We start from the raw sequence: 24,156 nt of genomic DNA on the forward strand, positions 1-24,156 counted from the left end.
GAGGAGTACGTCTGAGATGTTGGGAACTCCCCAATATCTCTGATACCAGCTGAGACCGACTGCAGACCAGCGCTGAAGACACTGGGACTTTCCAGAAACTTCAGGTAAGAGATTTTTTTAATTATTTAATTTGTTTCTAAGCTTTAAAAGAAAAGAACCAGGCGTTTCAAAGAAAGGCTCATTCTTTTAGTGGAGGTGTTACAACCACATTTTTTAAACTGTGGCTTGTTTGCTTTTGTGTGGCTCATGTAGAGGAGATAATGGTGTGAAAGCCAAAAGTGAAGAATTAACTCTGTCCTGCTGCACTGTCAGCCCACACCCTTCTGATAAAAAGGGAAAGCAAACATTCCTCACTGATTACCTTTGACCGCACTTGTAAAAATAACGTTTTGCACAAAGTAGGTCTCACAAGCCGTGTGACAAGTCTGAACAGTGTCTACATCATCCCCAGAGGCTTTTGTCTCACATAATGACGAGCATATATTTCCACAGGTGCTGAAACTATTACCTAATTCTACACGATACTGCATTACCTCATTCATTCCAGTTTTGATAGCACTTTGTAACAACAACCATTAACAAAAGGTGCATGTAGTTAATCAAACTTTAGTTAATGTTTCTTTCACTGTTAACAAACAGTGAAACGTTCATTAAGTCAGCTGCCAGCCAAACAACCGACTACTTTATTATATTTTGATTCTAATAAGATGGTTTTGATTATCAAGTTGATTGTGTGCACATGCTCCTGCGGAGTAGAGAGTGACAAATATCAGCATAATAATTGGTGACAAAGCTCATTAAGATTACAGATAAGGTATTGATTACACAGATTTTGGACATCCTCTACGAAAGCCCTAAACGATGATCAGTCAAACATATTATTTCCTCCGTTTTCCCGTTAAAGTTATTTGTGTCATTATCAAGGACTAACAAATGTTGTTTTCCTGTTTCTTGTTGATCTGATGAAAAGGACCTCTTTATCTCGGGAAACAAATATTTGTAATTCGGTGATAACAGCAGAAATGACTCCTAATCTTGAGAAAACAAATAAGATTTAACTTGTAATCAATATTAAAGTAATGTAACTTGATTACTTTGTTACTTTTGGATTCATTCTGAATTAAAGTCCTGTTAGTATCTCATTTTTTACTGAATGTATTTGTAATCTAATTACATCTGTTTTTATTGTAACTGTAACAGAATACAGTTACCTTTTCTTGTATCCAAATTAAGTAATCCCGTTACATGTTATCCATTATTCCCCGAGCTTCATCCTCATTAATTAAAATAACATATTAGGGAAATGTAAGCTGTGCCTCAGCCTGACACCGTCATGTTTAAAGTTCAAAGTGTCCCAGAGTGCTTTTGTCAAAGTACGCAACAATCAGGATCAGTGTTTATGATGAACTAGTGGCAACAGAAAGACAACCACATATCCTTGTGGAAAGCCCTGTTAAGCAATGGTAAAGGTTCATGAACATTAGCTGTGACTTAAATTAACCATAACTGCACCATTTATTGATGATGGTTGTTATAAAGAGTTTTTCGACTGCTGAAATTGTGTCAAGAATGCACCGCAGTGTTAAACACTGGAGTGTCAGTGATGATGTATGAGCCATGCATACTGTAATATAACCCAAAGGCGAGAACACACAGGTGATTTGCATTGCGCTGTTAATCTTGTTCTTTAACTTGTTTTACTTCGAGGCACAAAGGCTGCGGTTGATCAGCTGTTTAATCTGAACATTTCGACAGATTCTTGGCCAAGTTGAAGCAAACGAGTAAATCATTCTGACAAGCAGGCGTGAAGCTAATGTGCCTTAAAGACGTGCCGAAGCCAAGATGCCTTCGATGAGAACGTTTCACTTTCTTCAGTAAATCAATGTCAGTGGACCAGTTTTTATAAAGGAAAAGTTATTAGACGTGTATGTAATGAAACATCAGGTCAAATTGGATTTGCTTTGCTGGCTGGAAGAATGAATGAAAACCCTGATGTTACTCAGTCATCTCATGATCCATTAAGTAACGGTGATGTCATCACCGTGTAACTATTAAGATTTACTCTACTACTGTACTTTTGAGGTACTTGTAGTTTCCTTGAATATTTCCATGTTCTACTACTTTATGCTTCCACCTCACTACATTTTGTAGACAAATATTGTACTTTTTACTCAACTACATTTATTTGATGACTTTAGTTACTGGTTAGTTTGCAGCTTCAGCTTTTTCAGTGTAAAAAGTATAAGTTCACCCAAAAATCAAGATCCAGTCACCATCTACACAAAACATTTCTGGAGCTTCACAGCAAAACAGAGTTACAGCATTCTCCTAAACAACTGAAGTAGATGGGGACTTGTTTTACATTTAAAAACAAAAAAACAACATAAAACAGTTTCATACTGCTTGTCCAGCGTAATCCAAGTCTCCGGAAGCCCATCCCAAATTTATTTGAAAAGATGTTATTTACAGCTCATGCACCCACTACAGTAAAGACTTCAGCTTGAAAGAGGGTGTAAATAACATCTTTTCAAATCAATCTCAGGGCTTCTGGGGACTTGGATTACACCAGACGAGTTGTATGGAGCTTTTATATGTTTTTATTTTGATGACTCAATTTTAACCCTTGGTTGAACTTTTTCTTTAATGGCTATACTTCATGGCATGTGTCCAATCAGATAGTGTTGTGGGCAGAACACTGAGCGATGACTGCAGATAGAAATTGGCAGCTGCATCAGAGCCACAGTAGTGCATTTTTAAACTCATGTATTTTCTCTCAATTGGACAAATTCTCTCAACAAAACACACAATTACAATACGAGAGTCAGAGGTGGTTCTTATATTCTCCCCCCCTTATATATTATGTAGGTGGGAGGGACATCAGAGATTAGTTTCCTAGTACTGAGTCTCCTTCAGTGTAAAATGAATTTGACAAAGTGCTAACTGCAGCCTGAGAACAGGAAACAGAGAAGCTACAGTATGTTAACACTGTCGTAACTCTCCAACTTTAAACAGATCATGTGTTAGCCTTTACGACATGATAAGCAAATCATACGGTGCAATAAATGTAAATTGAATGTGCATCATCTTTAAAAACATTTACAAAGCGGGTGACAGTCTAAAACAGCAGAGATACTGCTGCACCGCCTGACTGCTGTTGTTGTACAAATAGAAAAGCTTCAGTCACCTCACACGAGAAGAAGTTTGTGTTACTTGGCCTGTAGCTGCTCATAACCACGTTGTTGTAACTGCAACATCGTGACCTCGCTGGCTTTGCATTGCATGTCGTTAAAAAGCGTACACACCTTCAGTCCACTCAGATTAGAGAGCAGTATTTTTAACTACATGGTACTCACATATTATTGTGAAAAAATGCTTGCATGGCAGGTGGTGATTAATTACATCACCACAGTAGCATATAGAAATAATCATGTGCAGAAGAGAGCCTTGTCTATGTTCCTGAACCCTCCACACCCATTTTTCTGAGAGCGATTGTATTCACTGCTACTGGAGAGTATTACGTCATCTATCACATAAAACACAGGCACTAACCTATCAACACAAGGGGTGGAAAAAGCCTCAGGTTTATAGAAAGCAGTATTCTCCTTACCAATTATTTTTATGTGGTGGCTTTACAGTACTGGTTGTTCCAACTTGAATGTCATGGGGGGTTTTGTTAGTCTTATACAATACTGTATCTTCACATTTTCTACTGATTTGAACCTTTTTTATTCATAGGATCAGATAAACTTCTTAAGAGCATACAAAAAGATACTACCACTGTTTAATTTTAAGCCACCGACAAGGGCCAAACTGCAAAAATTGTCCCAAAAAATCCGTGTCGGCCTGGTGTGTCAGGGTCCTGAGGGTATGTTAGTGTCTTTCAGCTCACTGATCTGGTTCACTTGCACTCTTCTTATTTCAAACAGGTGAGAAGTGATTGAAATACAGATATATTTTCATTACAAAGGATGATAATTGATAATGGCACTTTGGCACCAACACTCTCCAGGGACTTTTTGTAATCGGTGGCAGTGATGGGGAGTGGATGGGTGCGTATTAACAGCAGCACGGACGTCTGCATGCATGTCTTTTTGCTGTTGGATAGATGTGACCAGCTGATGAGAACAGCAAATATCTTGACTGACAACCCCAGAAAATAATGCATGAGAGGAGTGACTGACAGGATAGTATGAGAAATAAACTACAGGTCTGAACATGTGAAAGAACACTCTGACTGAACATTTGCTAGAGCTTCATTAACACCATTTCAGCTGCAGCAGGCAACTCTTACAAGCTGTGACACACCAACTGTACACTACCTGCTCTGAACTAGGCAAGGCAAGGCAAGTTTATTTGTATGGCACAATTCAGACACAAGGCAACTCAAAGTGCCTTGTGTCTGAACTAAACGGCTGACTGACAAAGTTATTGACTATCTGGATTTGAGAATAGGGTTAAGAATTGCACACTGTTTGTGTTTCCATGCCAGTTGTTACAACACTGCGTAGCTGGCTGTTCCAGTTTTGAAGCATGACATTGTTTCATGCCAAAGCAAATAAATGATGATGTTTGAGAAACTCGTCCATGAACTGGCAGAGAGTTCATTTATAATCTTAACAGGGACAAGATGAAATTAAAAGAAACATTTAGCTTAAATTACAATCATTTTTATCTATGTGCAACATATTTACATTAAGGTGCTTAAATTCTAACAGGGATGTGAACAAAGGCCTCAATTGAAATGTAATTACATCTCCTGTAAAGTACTTTTTCAGTTTTTTAAATATTTAACTGAATCAAAAATATTAATGTGTAATATTTATGTCTTATACAGTCCCTCTTTCATAGCTGCGCAAAAGGCAGCCTGTACTGTCAAACTGGAAACACTCGAAAAAATCATCTGTATTGGATTAAGTGTACCACATACACCGTCAGTGTTGTGTCAATAACACCCTTGTCACAATCTTGCTATTTATGTCTGTGTTGATTCTGGCTGGAGTTAAAAGTAAATGAACCAGGTAAATACACAGGAGTAATAAAGACTTAGAGTGCATGACAAAAAAAGAAATATAAAATAATCACAGGATCAAATAATAAACGATAACAATATAATAAAACACACTTTGCTTGCCTTATCTCCACAGGAACAGTGTTTCAAAGCACCAGGACTCTGACCATAAAATCCAGGGTATCTTTGGTCTTTATCGCCCTTATCCTGGACAGTGAGAAACATCCGAAGACCTGAGGCCACCGACAGACTCATAAGGAAGATAAAAGGTTTGATATAAAGTTGGAAGATGCACCATGTACTGTAAAAGTTATCTTACTCCAAATCGTAAACACCATATTAGTCTTTGCCAAAAATACATTTAGACTTTCGCTTCTACTAAAGACTAGAAATAACTATAAATACAGTACAAAATGCACATATTTAGCCAAACAATACAATAGAGTGGTAACTGAGTGCATTTTATGATTGTAAGGCAGTGCATATAATTTCAACACAATGCACAGTTTCTTAATAAGAATCTCCATATCTACAAATTTTGTGGTGGACATATGGATGTATTTTACTTACAGACAATGCATGCAATATTTGAAACAATTTAAGCTAATGTTTCTGTGTCATACAGCTCTTTAGGCAAAGATGGGTCAAGAGGTGGAGCAGAATGGCCACACAGAAGTCCACAAACCTGTGGCTGGCATATTCCTGGAGAAGACAAAGGAGAAGATAACAATATACCAAGCCATGAAAAAACGTCTTCTCAAGCCAGGAACAGCATTAGCAATGCTTGAGGCGCAAGCAGCCACAATGGGCATCATAGATCCGATAAACAATCGAATACTTCCTGTTGCAGATGCTGTTAAAGAGGGAATAGTTGGACCAGAGATGAAAGAGAAACTCCTCACAGCAGAGAAAGCTGTCAGTGGCTATGTAGACCCCTACACTAACCAAATGATCTCTGTTTTCCAAGCTATGCAGAAAGATTTAGTTCCAAGAGATTATGGGTTGAGGCTGCTTGAGGCACAGATGGCCACACAAGGCCTGTTTGATCCTGTGGAGAAGATAAATCTCTCAGTTGAATCTGCGATTCAAAAGGGCTACTATGAAAAAGGTTTCCTAGATAACCAGGTGTCAGAGCTCAGAGTGTTCTACAATCCAAGCTCACAAGAAAATCTCAACTACCATGACCTCCTTGAGAAATGCACTGTGGAGCCTGACACAGGCCTGCTGCTCCTTCCTGTTTGCGTCACCTTTAAAGGTCTGCGAAGAGGGGTTTCCTCCACTGAACTCCTTGAATCAAAGATCATTGACAAAGAAACATATGATGACCTACAGAAGGGAAAAACCACAACACATGATGTGATGTTGATGGAAACAGTGAAAGAATACCTTGAGGGCAAAGGCAGTATTGCAGGCATTGCTGTACTTTCATCAGATCAGAGGATGAGCATTTATGCAGCCATGAAGAAAGGCATACTGATGCCTGGAACAGCTCTAGTTCTACTGGAGGCACAAGCTGCGACTGGGTTCATGATTGATCCTGTTGAAAATAAAAAGTTCTCTGTGGATGAAGCAATTAAGCACAAACTTTTTGGCCCAGAATATCATGCAAAACTGCTCTCTGCTGAGCGGGCAGTCACTGGATACAAAGACCCATACACAGGTGAAACTATATCCCTGTTTCAAGCACTGTCAAAAGACCTCATCGTCAAGGAACATGGGATCCGCCTACTTGAGGCGCAAATCGCTACAGGTGGAATAATAGACCCAATCAACAGTCACAGACTCCCCACAGAAGTGGCCTTCAAGAGAGGCTATTTTGATGAAAAATTTAACACAATACTCAAGGATTCAGGGGATGACACGAAAGGGTTTTTTGATCCGAACACAGAAGAGAATCTAACTTATCTTCAGCTGATGGAAAGGTGTGTCACAGACCCCATCACTGGACTGTGCCTCCTTCCTCTCCTTGAGAAGTCAGACAGGCTGAATTTTAACTTCATTGATCACCAAACTAAAATGGCCTTCAAAAAGGAGATGGTGAAAGTGACATGTGGGAAGTACATTGGAATGACAGTATCTCTGTGGGAACTCCTCATGTCAGAATACTTCGATGAGCATCAGAGGACAGACATAATTAAAAAATACAGAGAAGGGAAGCTCAATATCAAGACAATCCTCACAATGGTTCTGGAAGTCATAGAAAAGACTGTGAAAACAACAAATGTTGTTTTTGAAGGCATCAGAGAAACTGTCACAGCCAAACAGCTAGTGGATGCAGATATCATCAGTAAGGAGGTTCTGGAGGATCTAGAAAAGGGGAAAATAACAGTGAAGGAAGTGATTGAAGATGAAAATATAAACGTGTACCTACAGGGGAAAGACAGCATTGCAGGTATCCTGCTGCCTGATTCTCAAATCATGACCATTTACCAGGCAAGACAAAAAGGAAAGCTGATGCCAGGAACTGCTCTGATTCTACTGGAGGCACAGGCAGCAACAGGGTTCATCATTGACCCGATTGGTAACAGAAAGTTTTCAGTGGATGATGCTGTCAAAGCAAAGATTGTGGGGACTGATATCTGTCAAAAGCTGCGCTCAGCAGAGAAAGCTGTCACTGGGTACAAAGATCCATACAACGGGAAAACAATCTCTTTGTTCCAAGCCATGCAAAAAGATCTCATCGTAAAAGACCATGGAATTCGACTTCTGGAGGCACAGATTGCCACTGGTGGGATCATTGACCCAGTGAACAGCCATCGCATTCCTGTCCATGTAGCCTATAAGAGGGGATACTTCAATGAGGAAATGAATCAGATCCTGAATGATCCAAGTGATGACACCAAAGGATTCTTTGACCCCAACAACCACGAGAACCTGACATACTTGCAACTCATGGCGAGATGTGTAACAGATCCCAGTACAGGTCTGTGCCTCTTGCCACTCAAAAGCAAAGGCAAGAAAATGAACATAGATGATAATATGAGAGAAGTATTCAAAACGACAACAGTTACTGTTAAGTATGGCAGGTTCAAGGGCAAGCACACAACACTGTGGGATATCATCAATTCAGAGTATCTGTCTGAGGAAAAAAGACAGGAGTTCTTCAAGCTCTTCAAGTCAAGGAAAATCACCATCGAGCAACTCATTGTCACCATCATAGAGATCATTGAGAGCAAAGAGATTAAAAAACAAGCAGGGCTGAACTTTGAAGGTCTCAGAGGAAATATCTCAGTTGTGGACCTGTTGGAGCTGGAAATTGTGGATGAAAAAACATACAGCAGCTTGGTCGATGGAAAGATGACAAGCAGTGATGTGATGAAAATGGACAATGTGAGAGCCTACCTACAAGGAAAAAGTTGTGTGGCCGGAGTGATACTGCAACCCTCCAATCAGAAGCTGAGCATCTATGAGGCACAGAGAATTGGCATTCTCACACCTGGGACTGCCCTTTGCCTCCTTGAAGCACAAGCAGCCACAGGGTTCATTGTTGATCCTCTGAATAACAAAAAACTCACAGTGGAACAAGCTCTCAAAGAAAAGGTCATTTGTCCACAGATGTATGAAAAGCTCTTGTCTGCGGAGAGGGCCGTCACTGGTTACAGAGATCCATACACTGACCAAAAGATCTCACTTTTCCAAGCCTTGAAGAAGGAACTAATTGTCAAGCAGCATGGCATCCGTTTACTTGAGGCCCAGATTGCTACAGGTGGCATCATTGATCCCTTGAAGTGTCTTCACTTGCCTCTTGAGGTCGCATACAGAAAAGGCTATTTTGACACAGATCTTAATCAAATCCTGTCCGACCCAAGTGATGACACAAAGGGCTTTTTTGACCCAAACACACAAGAAAATCTGACATACATGGAGATGTTGAGTAGATGTGTCAAAGATACGGAAACGGGACTGTTTCTCCTGCCAATGAATGACACACGAAAAGCTACTGGAACAAAGTCAAAAATGTACACCGACACAGAGATAAAGCAAGGTTTTGAAAAGGCAACTGTGAGCATCTCTGTAGGACGCTTCTCAGGAAAATCAGTTTCCCTCTGGGACTTGATTCATTCTGGGTACTTCACTGAAGAACAGAGGTTTGAATTCACTGACAAATACAGAACACGGAAGATTACCATAGAAACCATAATCACATCAGTGATTTCCACCATTGACAAACTGGAGGAGATTGAAAATCTCAAAATGGTAATGGGACTGCGAAATCCTGTCTCTGCACAACAACTACTGGATTCAGACATCATTGATGCAAAAACATTCAAACAGGTGAAAGAAGGAAAACTCACTCTGGAAGCAGTCACCCAACATGAACCTGTGAGAGGATACCTGAAGGGAACCGGAAGCATCGCTGGAATTAAGATTTATCCATCCAAAGAAGTAATGAGCATATATGAAGCAAAAAAGAAAGATCTGCTGACACCTGGCATTGCCCTTGAACTGCTTGAAGCGCAGGCTGCAACAGGATGGATCATTGACCCAATCAAAAACAAGCTCTATGCTGTTGACGAGGCAGCAAAGGAGAAAGTAATTGGAGCAGATGTCCATGAGCAACTTCTCTCAGCTGAACGAGCTGTGACTGGCTATCAAGATCCATTCACAGATACAACAATATCCCTTTTTGAAGCCATGAACGAAGAGCTGATTCAACGAAGCGATGGCATTCGTCTTCTTGAAGTACAGATTGCAACTGGAGGAATAATTGACCCGAATCAAAGCCACAGACTACCTGTTCATGTTGCAATGAAAAAGGGTTGTCTCGATGAAGAAACAAGCAAGATTCTGCTGAAACCCACGGATGACGCAAAGGGATACTTTGACCCAAATACCAAAGAAAACCTCTCTTACCTCCAGCTCATAAAGCGGTGTGAGAAAGATCCTGAAACTGGGCTACTACTTCTACCCCTGTATGGAGAGGAATCCCACGAATTTCACACAGATGAGAAAATAGAGCTTGACTTCAAAAACCAAACTATTGCCATGAATGTAGGAAAATTTAAAAACAAAGAGGTGACATTGTGGGAAGTGTTGCTCTCTGAATACATATCAGAACAAAAAAGGGTCCAGCTCATACAACAGTACAAGACAGGAACCATGAAAATAGAGGAGATCATTGAAATACTCACTGTAATCATTACAGAGGTGTCTTCCAAAGAAAGAAAGTTCAAAGGACTAAGAAAGCAGGTCTCAGCCAGTGAGTTGTATGAGTCAAAGATTATCTCAAAGGAACTTTTCACACAGATTATTCAAGGGGAAGTGACTGAAGACAATGTGAACAAAATGGAATCGATTCAACAGTTCCTTGGAGCGACAAACTCCATAGCAGGTGTGAGAGTTGAATCTACAAAGAAAGTAATGAGCATCTATGAAGCCAGAACCAAAGGTCTGCTGACCCCTGGCACATCTCTTGTGCTGCTGGAGGCCCAAGCGGCCACTGGCTTTGTCATCGACCCAGTGAACAACAAGAAACTTTCTGTAGAGGAAGCTGTGGCTCAAAGAGTAGTGGGCACCGAGTGGAAAAAGAAACTGCTTTCAGCAGAAAGAGCAGTTACAGGATACAAAGATCCCTACACTGGAAATACAATTTCTCTGTTCCAGGCCTTGAAAAAAGATCTAATTGTCAAAGATCATGGAATTCGTCTCCTTGAAGCTCAAATTGCCACAGGAGGTATAATTGATCCAGTGTACAGTCACAGAGTGCCTGTACAGGTGGCATATCAAAGAGGTTACTTTGATGAGGAAATGAACCAGATTCTGTCTGACCCTGATGATGACACCAAGGGCTTCTTTGACCCCAACACTAAAGAGAACCTCACCTATCTCCAGCTGGTTGAGAGGTGTGTCACAGATCCTATCACAGGCTTTAACTTGCTGTCCATTGTGAAGAAAGGAGAGTTTTACTTCTTTGTTGATGAGGCAACAAAACTCATTCTGAAATCAACAACAACAACCAAAGCAGGAGGGAAATACCGAGGAACAACAGTTTCTCTGTGGGATCTCCTCTACTCCAAACACATCACAGAGGAGAAGAGGAGAGAGCTTGTGCAGCAGTTCAAGTCTGGATCAATCAAAATTGAACGCTTTTTGGAAATCATCCTGACAATCATTCAGAAGCAGACCACAACAACAACAACAACAACAACAACAACAACAAAAGCTATCACCACTACAACCACAGAGACAAGTGAAGTTAAAAATTTCCATGGAATCAGAAAGGATGTCACCGCTACTGAGTTGCTTGAATCAAAGATCATCAATGCGGACCTCTACAAAGATCTTAGCGCTGGAAAAGTCACTGTGACAGAAGTAAGTGAAATGGACTCAGTACGTAAGTACTTAGAGGGAACTAACTGCATCGCAGGGGTGTACCTGCAGTCCACCAACAAGACAATGAGCATCTATGAAGCCAAACGCAAAGGCCTGCTGACTCTTGGTACTTCTCTGGTTCTGCTGGAGGCCCAAGCGGCCACTGGCTTTGTCATCGACCCAGTGAACAACAAGAAACTTTCTGTAGAGGAAGCTGTAGCTCAGGGAGTAGTGGGCACCGAGTGGAAAAACAAACTGCTATCAGCAGAAAGAGCAGTCACAGGATACAAGGATCCCTACACTGGAAACACAATTTCTTTGTTCCAGGCCTTGACAAAAGATCTAATTGTCAAAGATCATGGAATTCGTCTCCTTGAAGCTCAAATTGCCACAGGAGGTATAATTGATCCAGTGTACAGTCACAGAGTGCCTGTACAGGTGGCATATCAAAGAGGTTACTTTGATGAGGAAATGAACCAGATTCTGTCTGACCCTGATGATGACACCAAGGGCTTCTTTGACCCCAACACTCAAGAGAACCTCACCTATCTCCAGCTGGTTGAGAGGTGCGTCACAGATCCCATCACAGGCCTTAGTCTACTGGTCATCGTAAAGAAAGGAGAGCTTTATTTCTTTGTTGATGAGGCAACAAAACTCATTCTGAAATCTACAACAACAACCAAAGCAGGAGGGAAGTATCAAGGAACAACAGTTTCTCTGTGGGATCTCCTCTACTCCAAACACATCACAGAGGAGAAGAGGAGAGAGCTTGTGCAGCAGTTCAAGTCTGGATCAATAACAATTGAACGCTTTTTGGAAATCATCCTGACAATCATTCAAAAGCAGACCACAACAACCTCAGCGTCATCAATCGTCACATGCCAACCACCAGAAACAAAAGTGGACAGCAGCACAACAAAAACCACCATCACCACTACAACTACAGAGACAAGTGAAGTTAAAAATTTCCATGGAATCAGAAAGGATGTCACAGCTACTGAGCTGCTTGAATCAAAGATCATCGATGCGGACCTCTACAAAGATCTTAGCGCTGGAAAAGTCACGGTGACAGAAGTAAGTGAAATGGACTCAGTACGTAAGTACTTAGAGGGAACTAACTGCATCGCAGGGGTGTACCTGCAGTCCACCAACGAGACAATGAGCATCTATGAAGCCAAAAGCAAAGGCCTGCTGACTCCTGGTACTTCTCTGGTTCTGCTGGAGGCCCAAGCGGCCACTGGCTTTGTCATCGACCCAGTGAACAACAAGAAACTTTCTGTAGAGGAAGCTGTGGCTCAAAGAGTAGTGGGCACCGAGTGGAAAAACAAACTGCTATCAGCAGAAAGAGGAGTAACAGGATACAAGGATCCCTACACTGGAAACACAATTTCTTTGTTCCAGGCCATGACAAAAGATCTAATTGTCAAAGATCATGGAATTCGTCTCCTTGAAGCTCAAATTGCCACAGGAGGTATAATTGATCCAGTGTACAGTCACAGAGTGCCTGTACAGGTGGCATATCAAAGAGGTTACTTTGATGAGGGAATGAACCAGATTCTGTCTGACCCTGATGATGACACCAAGGGCTTCTTTGACCCCAACACTCAAGAGAACCTCACCTATCTCCAGCTGGTTGAGAGGTGTGTCACAGATCCCATCACAGGCCTTAGTTTACTGGTCATCGTAAAGAAAGGAGAGTTTTACTTCTTTGTTGATGAGGCAACAAAACTCATTCTGAAATCTACAACAACAACCAAAGCAGGAGGGAAATACCAAGGAACAACAGTTTCTCTGTGGGATCTCCTCTACTCCAAACACATCACAGAGGAAAAGAGGAGGGAGCTTGTGCAGCAGTTCAAGTCTGGATCAATAACAATTGAACGCTTTTTGGAAATCATCCTGACAATCATTCAAAAGCAGACCACAACAACCTCAGCGTCATCAATCGTCACATGCCAACCACCAGAAACAAAAGTGGACAGCAGCACAACAAAAACCACCATCACCACTACAACTACAGAGACAAGTGAAGTTAAAAATTTCCATGGAATCAGAAAGGATGTCACAGCTACTGAGCTGCTTGAATCAAAGATCATCGATGCGGACCTCTACAAAGATCTTAGCGCTGGAAAAGTCACGGTGACAGAAGTAAGTGAAATGGACTCAGTACGTAAGTACTTAGAGGGAACTAATTGCATCGCAGGGGTGTACCTGCAGTCCACCAACGAGACAATGAGCATCTATGAAGCCAAAAGCAAAGGCCTGCTGACTCCTGGTACTTCTCTGGTTCTGCTGGAGGCCCAAGCGGCCACTGGCTTTGTCATCGACCCAGTGAACAACAAGAAACTTTCTGTAGAGGAAGCTGTGGCTCAAAGAGTAGTGGGCACCGAGTGGAAAAACAAACTGCTATCAGCAGAAAGAGGAGTTACAGGATACAAGGATCCCTACACTGGAAACACAATTTCTTTGTTCCAGGCCATGACAAAAGATCTAATTGTCAAAGATCATGGTATTCGTCTCCTTGAAGCTCAAATTGCCACAGGAGGTATAATTGATCCAGTGTACAGTCACAGAGTGCCTGTACAGGTGGCATATCAAAGAGGTTACTTTGATGAGGGAATGAACCAGATTCTGTCTGACCCTGATGATGACACCAAGGGCTTCTTTGACCCCAACACTAAAGAGAACCTCACCTATCTCCAGCTGGTGGAGAGGTGCGTCATAGATCCCATCACAGGCCTTAGTCTACTGGTGATCGTAAAGAAAGGAGAGTTTTACTTTTTTGTTGATGAGGCAACAAAACTCATTCTGAAATCTACAACAACAACAAAAGCAGGAGGGAAATACCAAGGAACAACAGTTTCTCTGTGGGATCTGCTCTACTCCAAACACATCACAGAGGAGAAGAGGAGAGAGCTTGTGCAGCAGTTCAAGTCTGGATCAATAACAATTGAACGCTTTTTGGAAATCATCCTGACAATCATACAGAAGCAGACCACAACAACCTCAGCTTCATCAATCGTCACATGCCAACCACCAGAGATAAAAGTGGACAGCAGCACAACAAAAACCACCATCACCACTACAACTACAGAGACAAGTGAAGTTAAAAATTTCCATGGAATCAGAAAGGATGTCACCGCTACTGAGTTGCTTGAATCAAAAATCATTGATGCGGACCTCTACAAAGATCTTAGTGCTGGAAAAGTCACGGTGACAGAAGTAAGTGAAATGGACTCAGTACGTAAGTACTTAGAGGGAACTAACTGCATCGCAGGGGTGTACCTGCAGTCCACCAACGAGACAATGAGCATCTATGAAGCCAAAAGCAAAGGCCTGCTGACTCCTGGTACTTCTCTGGTTCTGCTGGAGGCCCAAGCGGCCACTGGCTTTGTCATCGACCCAGTGAACAACAAGAAACTTTCTGTAGAGGAAGCTGTGGCTCAAGGAGTAGTGGGCACCGAGTGGAAAAACAAACTGCTATCAGCAGAAAGAGGAGTTACAGGATACAAGGATCCCTACACTGGAAACACAATTTCTTTGTTCCAGGCCATGACAAAAGATCTAATTGTCAAAGATCATGGAATTCGTCTCCTTGAAGCTCAAATTGCCACAGGAGGTATAATTGATCCAGTGTACAGTCACAGAGTGCCTGTACAGGTGGCATATCAAAGAGGTTACTTTGATGAGGGAATGAACCAGATTCTGTCTGACCCTGATGATGACACCAAGGGCTTCTTTGACCCCAACACTCAAGAGAACCTCACCTATCTCCAGCTGGTTGAGAGGTGTGTCACAGATCCCATCACAGGCCTTAGTCTACTGGTGATCGTAAAGAAAGGAGAGTTTTACTTCTTTGTTGATGAGGCAACAAAACTCATTCTGAAATCTACAACAACAACCAAAGCAGGAGGGAAGTATCTAGGAACAACAATTTCTCTGTGGGATCTCCTCTACTCCAAACACATCACAGAGGAGAAGAGGAGAGAGCTTGTGCAGCAGTTCAAGTCTGGATCAATAACAATTGAACGCTTTTTGGAAATCATCCTGACAATCATTCAAAAGCAGACCACAACAACCTCAGCGTCATCAATCGTCACATGCCAACCACCAGAAACAAAAGTGGACAGCAGCACAACAAAAACCACCATCACCACTACAACTACAGAGACAAGTGAAGTTAAAAATTTCCATGGAATCAGAAAGGATGTCACAGCTACTGAGCTGCTTGAATCAAAGATCATCGATGCGGACCTCTACAAAGATCTTAGCGCTGGAAAAGTCACGGTGACAGAAGTAAGTGAAATGGACTCAGTACGTAAGTACTTAGAGGGAACTAATTGCATCGCAGGGGTGTACCTGCAGTCCACCAACGAGACAATGAGCATCTATGAAGCCAAAAGCAAAGGCCTGCTGACTCCTGGTACTTCTCTGGTTCTGCTGGAGGCCCAAGCGGCCACTGGCTTTGTCATCGACCCAGTGAACAACAAGAAACTTTCTGTAGAGGAAGCTGTGGCTCAAAGAGTAGTGGGCACCGAGTGGAAAAACAAACTGCTATCAGCAGAAAGAGGAGTTACAGGATACAAGGATCCCTACACTGGAAACACAATTTCTTTGTTCCAGGCCATGACAAAAGATCTAATTGTCAAAGATCATGGTATTCGTCTCCTTGAAGCTCAAATTGCCACAGGAGGTATAATTGATCCAGTGTACAGTCACAGAGTGCCTGTACAGGTGGCATATCAAAGAGGTTACTTTGATGAGGAAATGAACCAGATTCTGTCTGACCCTGATGATGACACCAAGGGCTTCTTTGACCCCAACACTAAAGAGAACCTCACCTATCTCCAGCTGGTTGAGAGGTGTGTCACAGATCCCATCACAGGCCTTAGTTTACTGGTCATCGTAAAGAAAGGAGAGTTTTACTTCTTTGTTGATGAGGCAACAAAACTCATTCTGAAATCTACAACAACAACCAAAGCAGGAGGGAAATACCAAGGAACAACAGTTTCTCTGTGGGATCTCCTCTACTCCAAACACATCACAGAGGAAAAGAGGAGGGAGCTTGTGCAGCAGTTCAAGTCTGGATCAATAACAATTGAACGCTTTTTGGAAATCATCCTGACAATCATTCAAAAGCAGACCACAACAACCTCAGCGTCATCAATCGTCACATGCCAACCACCAGAAACAAAAGTGGACAGCAGCACAACAAAAACCACCATCACCACTACAACTACAGAGACAAGTGAAGTTAAAAATTTCCATGGAATCAGAAAGGATGTCACAGCTACTGAGCTGCTTGAATCAAAAATCATCGATGCGGACCTCTACAAAGATCTTAGCGCTGGAAAAGTCACGGTGACAGAAGTAAGTGAAATGGACTCAGTACGTAAGTACTTAGAGGGAACTAATTGCATCGCAGGGGTGTACCTGCAGTCCACCAACGAGACAATGAGCATCTATGAAGCCAAAAGCAAAGGCCTGCTGACTCCTGGTACTTCTCTGGTTCTGCTGGAGGCCCAAGCGGCCACTGGCTTTGTCATCGACCCAGTGAACAACAAGAAACTTTCTGTAGAGGAAGCTGTGGCTCAAAGAGTAGTGGGCACCGAGTGGAAAAACAAACTGCTATCAGCAGAAAGAGGAGTTACAGGATACAAGGATCCCTACACTGGAAACACAATTTCTTTGTTCCAGGCCATGACAAAAGATCTAATTGTCAAAGATCATGGTATTCGTCTCCTTGAAGCTCAAATTGCCACAGGAGGTATAATTGATCCAGTGTACAGTCACAGAGTGCCTGTACAGGTGGCATATCAAAGAGGCTACTTTGATGAGGAAATGAACCAGATTCTGTCTGACCCTGATGATGACACCAAGGGCTTCTTTGACCCCAACACTCAAGAGAACCTCACCTATCTCCAGCTGGTGGAGAGGTGCGTCACAGATCCCATCACAGGCCTTAGTCTACTGGTGATCGTAAAGAAAGGAGAGTTTTACTTTTTTGTTGATGAGGCAACAAAACTCATTCTGAAATCTACAACAACAACAAAAGCAGGAGGGAAATACCAAGGAACAACAGTTTCTCTGTGGGATCTGCTCTACTCCAAACACATCACAGAGGAGAAGAGGAGAGAGCTTGTGCAGCAGTTCAAGTCTGGATCAATAACAATTGAACGCTTTTTGGAAATCATCCTGACAATCATACAGAAGCAGACCACAACAACCTCAGCTTCATCAATCGTCACATGCCAACCACCAGAGATAAAAGTGGACAGCAGCACAACAAAAACCACCATCACCACTACAACTACAGAGACAAGTGAAGTTAAAAATTTCCATGGAATCAGAAAGGATGTCACCGCTACTGAGTTGCTTGAATCAAAAATCATTGATGCGGACCTCTACAAAGATCTTAGTGCTGGAAAAGTCACGGTGACAGAAGTAAGTGAAATGGACTCAGTACGTAAGTACTTAGAGGGAACTAACTGCATCGCAGGGGTGTACCTGCAGTCCACCAACGAGACAATGAGCATCTATGAAGCCAAAAGCAAAGGCCTGCTGACTCCTGGTACTTCTCTGGTTCTGCTGGAGGCCCAAGCGGCCACTGGCTTTGTCATCGACCCAGTGAACAACAAGAAACTTTCTGTAGAGGAAGCTGTGGCTCAAGGAGTAGTGGGCACCGAGTGGAAAAACAAACTGCTATCAGCAGAAAGAGGAGTTACAGGATACAAGGATCCCTACACTGGAAACACAATTTCTTTGTTCCAGGCCATGACAAAAGATCTGATTGTCAAAGATCATGGAATTCGTCTCCTTGAAGCTCAAATTGCCACAGGAGGTATAATTGATCCAGTGTACAGTCACAGAGTGCCTGTACAGGTGGCATATCAAAGAGGTTACTTTGATGAGGGAATGAACCAGATTCTGTCTGACCCTGATGATGACACCAAGGGCTTCTTTGACCCCAACACTCAAGAGAACCTCACCTATCTCCAGCTGGTTGAGAGGTGTGTCACAGATCCCATCACAGGCCTTAGTCTACTGGTGATCGTAAAGAAAGGAGAGTTTTACTTCTTTGTTGATGAGGCAACAAAACTCATTCTGAAATCTACAACAACAACCAAAGCAGGAGGGAAGTATCAAGGAACAACAGTTTCTCTGTGGGATCTGCTCTACTCCAAACACATCACAGAGGAGAAGAGGAGAGAGCTTGTGCAACAGTTCAAGTCTGGATCAATCACAATTGAACGCCTTTTGGAAATCATCTTGACAATCATTCAGAAGCAGACCACAACAACAACAACAACAACAACAATCATCACCACTAACACCTTAGAGACAAGTGAAGGTAATAATTTCCATGGAATCAGAAAGGATGTCACCGCTACCGAGTTGCTTGAATCAAAAATCATCGATGCGGACCTCTACAAAGATCTTAGTGCTGGAAAAGTCACTGTGACGGAAGTGAGTGAAATGGATTCAGTACGTAAGTACTTAGAGGGAACTAACTGCATCGCAGGGGTGTACCTGCAGTCTACTGAAGAAACGATGAGTATCTATGATGCGAAAAGCAAAGGCCTGCTGACTCCTGGTACTTCTCTGGTTCTGCTGGAGGCCCAAGCGGCCACTGGCTTTGTCATCGACCCAGTGAACAACAAGAAACTTTCTGTAGAGGAAGCTGCAGCACAAGGAGTAGTGGGCACCGAGTGGAAAAACAAACTGCTATCAGCAGAAAGAGCAGTTACAGGATACAATGATCCCTACACTGGAAACACAATTTCTTTGTTCCAGGCCATGACAAAAGATCTAATTGTCAAAGATCATGGTATTCGTCTCCTTGAAGCTCAAATTGCCACAGGGGGAATAATTGATCCAGTGTACAGTCACAGAGTGCCTGTACAGGTGGCATATCAAAGAGGTTACTTTGATGAGGAAATGAACCAGATTCTGTCTGACCCTGATGATGACACCAAGGGCTTCTTTGACCCCAACACTCAAGAGAACCTCACCTATCTCCAGCTGGTGGAGAGGTGCGTCACAGATCCCATCACAGGCCTTAGTCTACTGGTGATCGTAAAGAAAGGAGAGTTTTACTTCTTTGTTGATGAGGCAACAAAACTCATTCTGAAATCTACAACAACAACCAAAGCAGGAGGGAAGTATCAAGGAACAACAGTTTCTCTGTGGGATCTCCTCTACTCCAAACACATCACAGAGGAAAAGAGGAGAGGGCTTGTGCAACAGTTCAAGTGTGGATCAATCACAATTGAACGCCTTTTGGAAATCATCTTGACAATCATTCAGAAGCAGACCACAACAACAACAACAACAATAATCATCACCACTACAACCTTAGAGACAAGTGAAGGTAATAATTTCCATGGAATCAGAAAGGATGTCACCGCTACTGAGTTGCTTGAATCAAAAATCATCGATGCGGACCTCTACAAAGATCTTAGTGCTGGAAAAGTCACGGTGACAGAAGTAAGTGAAATGGACTCAGTACGTAAGTACTTAGAGGGAACTAACTGCATCGCAGGGGTGTACCTGCAGTCCACTGAAGAGACGATGAGTATCTATGAAGCCAAAAGCAAAGGCCTGCTGACTCCTGGTACTTCTCTGGTTCTGCTGGAGGCCCAAGCGGCCACTGGCTTTGTCATCGACCCAGTGAACAACAAAAAACTTTCTGTAGAGGAAGCTGTGGCTGATAGGGTAGTTGGCAGTGAGTGGAAAAACAAACTGCTCTCAGCAGAAAGAGCAGTTACAGGATACAAGGATCCCTACACTGGAAACACAATTTCTTTGTTCCAGGCCTTGACAAAAGATCTAATTGTCAAAGATCATGGAATTCGTCTCCTTGAAGCTCAAATTGCCACAGGAGGTATAATTGATCCAGTGTACAGTCACAGAGTGCCTGTACAGGTGGCATATCAAAGAGGTTACTTTGATGAGGAAATGAACCAGATTCTGTCTGACGCTGGTGATGACACCAAGGGCTTCTTTGACCCCAACACTCAAGAGAACCTCACCTATCTCCAGCTGGTTGAGAGGTGCGTCACAGATCCCATCACAGGCCTTAGCTTACTGCCCCTGCACAGGCGATAGAAAGAAAACCCTTCTACGGGCTTTCTATTCTTGCATTTTGCTTGATTTGTGAGGTTTTTTGTTTACCTAAGTCGCATTTAGTATTATTTTGTCTGTTGTGCTTTTCAATGCATTTCAGGTAGTCCAAAAGAATATCAGAATCAGAATTCAGAATCAGAATGGTCTTTATTGTCATTATACACTGTATAATGAGATTGGAGAGCTTCACTTCAGTGCAACAGTATATCTGGAGATAAAAATACATTCATGCTGTACCATGCTGTCCTGTCTAGGCATTGTTGAAAAAGAGCACCTTTTGGGCCAGCACACACAAAACCAGAGCCAGGGCACTGACTGTCTAATTTGGATAAGCTTCTAATAAGCATACGATTCTACTTAGAGACTTTAACCTGTGTTTAATATGTACAATGTATGCTGTGAAACAGCCTTCTTGCTCTCATATGAATTAACATTGAAAAGTCCCATACATTTATCTGTGGTGTAGATTGTTTTCTTGTTTCCAGTCCCTTTGTAATCATCCAATTCTGAGCATCATTGAATACATACTGTACATCGCAGTAAATGTGCTATAAAACATGTTGGACTTTTGATACTTATTTTTCTTGTTTGATGTTGTTTCACTGAATTTGTGGAATCTACTGAGGTGATTGTTTTCACACTGACTCAACTAATTGGGGTTCAGCCTATTTTTACCTGACCTGTAGACTGGACTTAAAGTTGATTTACATTTACTGCTTTATAGCTTTTCTTACAAACCTCTGTGGCTTATTTACTATGCCAAATGTGAGTAGCGAACGTAGTTTTGCTGGGCCTGACTTAAGCCAGCCTGGAAGCCAGCCATTTTTTTTTTTGCATTGTTGGACAACCTTTCTTGGTCTTTTTGTTTCATTGTGTGGCTTAATAAATAAGAAATATTTGAACAAATAATACATCTTGGCTTCATTTCAACAATTTTGCTTAAAGATGTTGATATTTTATCTTGATATATTTTAATTAACTCAGCACAACACATACTGTACATTAACATTGGTTGGAAAGAAATTAGCGCTCTTGAAACACCTATAATACTTCCAATCCAACAGACAAATAAAAGATAGTTTGTAGTTTCTAACAAGAGCACAGGAAGACAGGCTCCATTTGGTCATTCTGTACATTTAGCCTGGTGGTACAGCACTCTCTAGTGGAAATAAACTATATTACCAACTTTATAGTGACATCTTGAACATTAAGTCTGAAATTATTGTACCTTGGTGTAAAAAAAAAAAAAAAAAAGTCAAAAATTGCATTCAAGAAATGCTGGTGTAGGTTTGTGAGGAGTTCATTTCCAAAAACAAATGAAAACATTCCTAAAATGAAAAAACCAACACCAGTTTGACTGATATTACTTCAACAATAAACAAAAAGAATTTTATGAAAAGTTAAAAATATCTGGGATGTTGAAACAAACTTACAACAGCTTGATTGATACTGGTGATATGGTGTGCCAAACAAAATAAAAAACACAGGATTAGGCAAATTAATCAAAAAGGAGATAACTGTTTTTGCAAATGAACCCGTCATATCGACAGTGGTCTTACTGACATTAACAGCACCAACAGGTTTTCTCATTGTATTTCAAACCATTGATTTCAGCTCTCTATGAATAATAAAGACAGCCTTTGCATGAACTGTATGTTTTGTCTGAACAGAGTATATACAAAACAATATTTACAAAAGCACCAGAGGATAAAATATCCAAATTACTTAAACAACATTATCCACAAAGAGTTTTTAGTGTTATATGGTAGGCAACTGGACTGGCTTCTTCAGTAGGCCTGTCACGATAACAAATTTTGCTGGACGATAAATTGTCCTAGAAATTATTGCGATAAACGATAATACTGTCGCTTTGAGACCATTTTTCAACTAATATAATGATAATGGCATACTAATGCAAGTACACCCTTTCAAAGATCAATAAACCTTAATTTCTAAAGAATATTTAACATTGGAATGTGAAGAAGACATTTTAAATATCCAAAGTAAATAAAGTTGGAGCTTGTGGCCAGCCAAGATTCCTTATTGCAGCAACAATGTTAGCACCATTGTCTGTAGTGATGCGGAGGCGTGACGGTACACGTGATGATGATGACGTATGTGTTTTTTTCCAAGGTGTTTCCCCGTGTCCTCCTGTTAATCTAAACATGTACCAGCTGTCTGTTTATAATCTTATGATGCTGTTATAATGTGCTGTGATTGAGATCCTGACCCACCAAACATCCTGGAAAGTGACAAAGTTACGTTTTTCTATAATTTACATAATTACATAATCGCCATCAGTAAACAGGACGCTGTCTGACTATTTCACTCGCGGAGTTCACGAAGTTCATTAAGTCTCAGTCGGGAGGGCTGACCGTCAGCCAACAACAAACACTTGGTGAGTTAAAGTTTTTTGCCGGGGACAGACGCTGTTTTTCCGGCAGAAATGTGACGAAGAGTCGGTCGGACCGACAGGCTGACAGACACTTCTCCACGAATAACTGTGGTATTATTTTCCTCATATAAGTTGCCAAAGACATGACCAGTTACTACGTTACTGTTGTTTGGTCCTGTAACGTTGCTTTGTGGGACATTTATCTTTATTTTGTTGAGTGAAGGATCTGTACAGTTATCAGACACCAACACCATCAGATCGACACACCCTCGCTCCGCACCGCCGGCTCGGTTCGCCAATACTGCGCCTCTGATACTACATCCGGAGGCGAAATTTCATCCCTCGTCGCATCTGAAACTTTAACACAAAGGCGGATGCGGAGAATTGGCGCAGGATCCCCGCATGCAAACGGCTGTGTGAATGAGGCTCGTGACTGACAAGAGGGATCTAGTGAGAGACACGAGGAAAAACAAACAAACATGCAAATGGAAATTATCGAGGCCGGCAAAATTATCAAGCTTATTTTAAATTTATCATACGATTAATTGATTTATTGACTATCGTGACAGGCCTATTCTTCAGTTCTAAATAGTTGCAAAGAGGCATGTTTTAAGACATCTGTGTTTGCCTTGTAGTTCAGTTTATGATTTCTGGAGTCAAATGAATATGTGAACTAGTCCAATTTGTCCAACAGTTGGCGAATGTCCTCTTGGCCCCGGTAAATTCTCTTCAATCCTCTAGGAAGATAACGGCAGGATGACAGATTGAGGTAGCTAAGAGCAGTCATTTGGCCGATGAGAGACCTGCAAAATACAGTTCAGATAAAGACTTGTTAAATCATTTGAAAGATAAACCTGCAGTACTCAGGATTTACAAATGTGAATGTTTGTGCTGTCTCTTAAAAGGGTTGGCTCTTGGTGAATTGGATTATTCAGACCGGTAGAGTTATGAGGTAAAACTATACATTGAATACCTGAGGGCAGGTGGTGTGATCCTGGTCCCACTCAGGTTGAGTGAACGCAGGGTATCTGCCTCGGTTGCCTGAGCGAGGTGACTCATAGCGATCTCCAAGTCCTCCTTACTGAAGAGCTGATTTGCAAGGTCAAGCTGTTGCAGCGTTTGACACCATTTCTGGGTCACCATGTGAATCCCAGCCTTAGGAGATGACAGCCCAACACTGCTGCTGAAATACTGTCCCCAGAACAGACACTCAAGCTCTGCAAAATCACCCACAGAAGATGACGCAAGCACTGATTAATACATGGGTTTTTTCTATGCAAATTCAGACAACTGATTATTCAAACACAGATGGGTG

General features: G+C 41.8%; 2 protein-coding genes across 2 annotated transcripts in view; one reads left to right on the forward strand and one right to left on the reverse strand.

Annotated features, from left to right (window-relative positions):
- eppk1 (epiplakin 1) lies at positions 1-21,355 on the forward strand. The gene is made up of 3 exons (XM_084380214.1): positions 1-104; positions 5,145-5,277; positions 5,634-21,355. Exon 3 carries the CDS (start codon positions 5,648-5,650, stop codon positions 20,426-20,428), a length of 14,781 nt encoding a protein of 4,926 aa, XP_084236340.1. The 5' UTR covers positions 1-104; positions 5,145-5,277; positions 5,634-5,647; the 3' UTR covers positions 20,429-21,355.
- fbxl6 (F-box and leucine-rich repeat protein 6) overlaps positions 20,438-24,156 on the reverse strand; it is a 7,947-nt gene continuing 4,228 nt past the window's right edge. The window contains exons 9-10 of the mRNA XM_084380215.1: positions 23,815-24,058; positions 20,438-23,644 (exon numbers count right to left, since the gene is read on the reverse strand). Coding sequence (XP_084236341.1) covers positions 23,515-23,644; positions 23,815-24,058 — 374 coding nt within the window. The 3' untranslated portion in view covers positions 20,438-23,514. The remainder of the gene's footprint in view (positions 23,645-23,814; positions 24,059-24,156) is intronic.

This window comes from Pagrus pagrus (genome assembly GCF_965226575.1).
Source record: "Pagrus pagrus genome assembly, chromosome: 17".
In the NCBI taxonomy this organism is placed as follows: domain Eukaryota; kingdom Metazoa; phylum Chordata; class Actinopteri; order Spariformes; family Sparidae; genus Pagrus; species Pagrus pagrus.

Excerpts from the sequence above, each read along its gene's own strand:
- eppk1 (XM_084380214.1), top strand. The coding sequence starts at position 5,648 with ATGGGTCAAGAGGTGGAGCAGAATGGCCACACAGAAGTCCACAAACCT.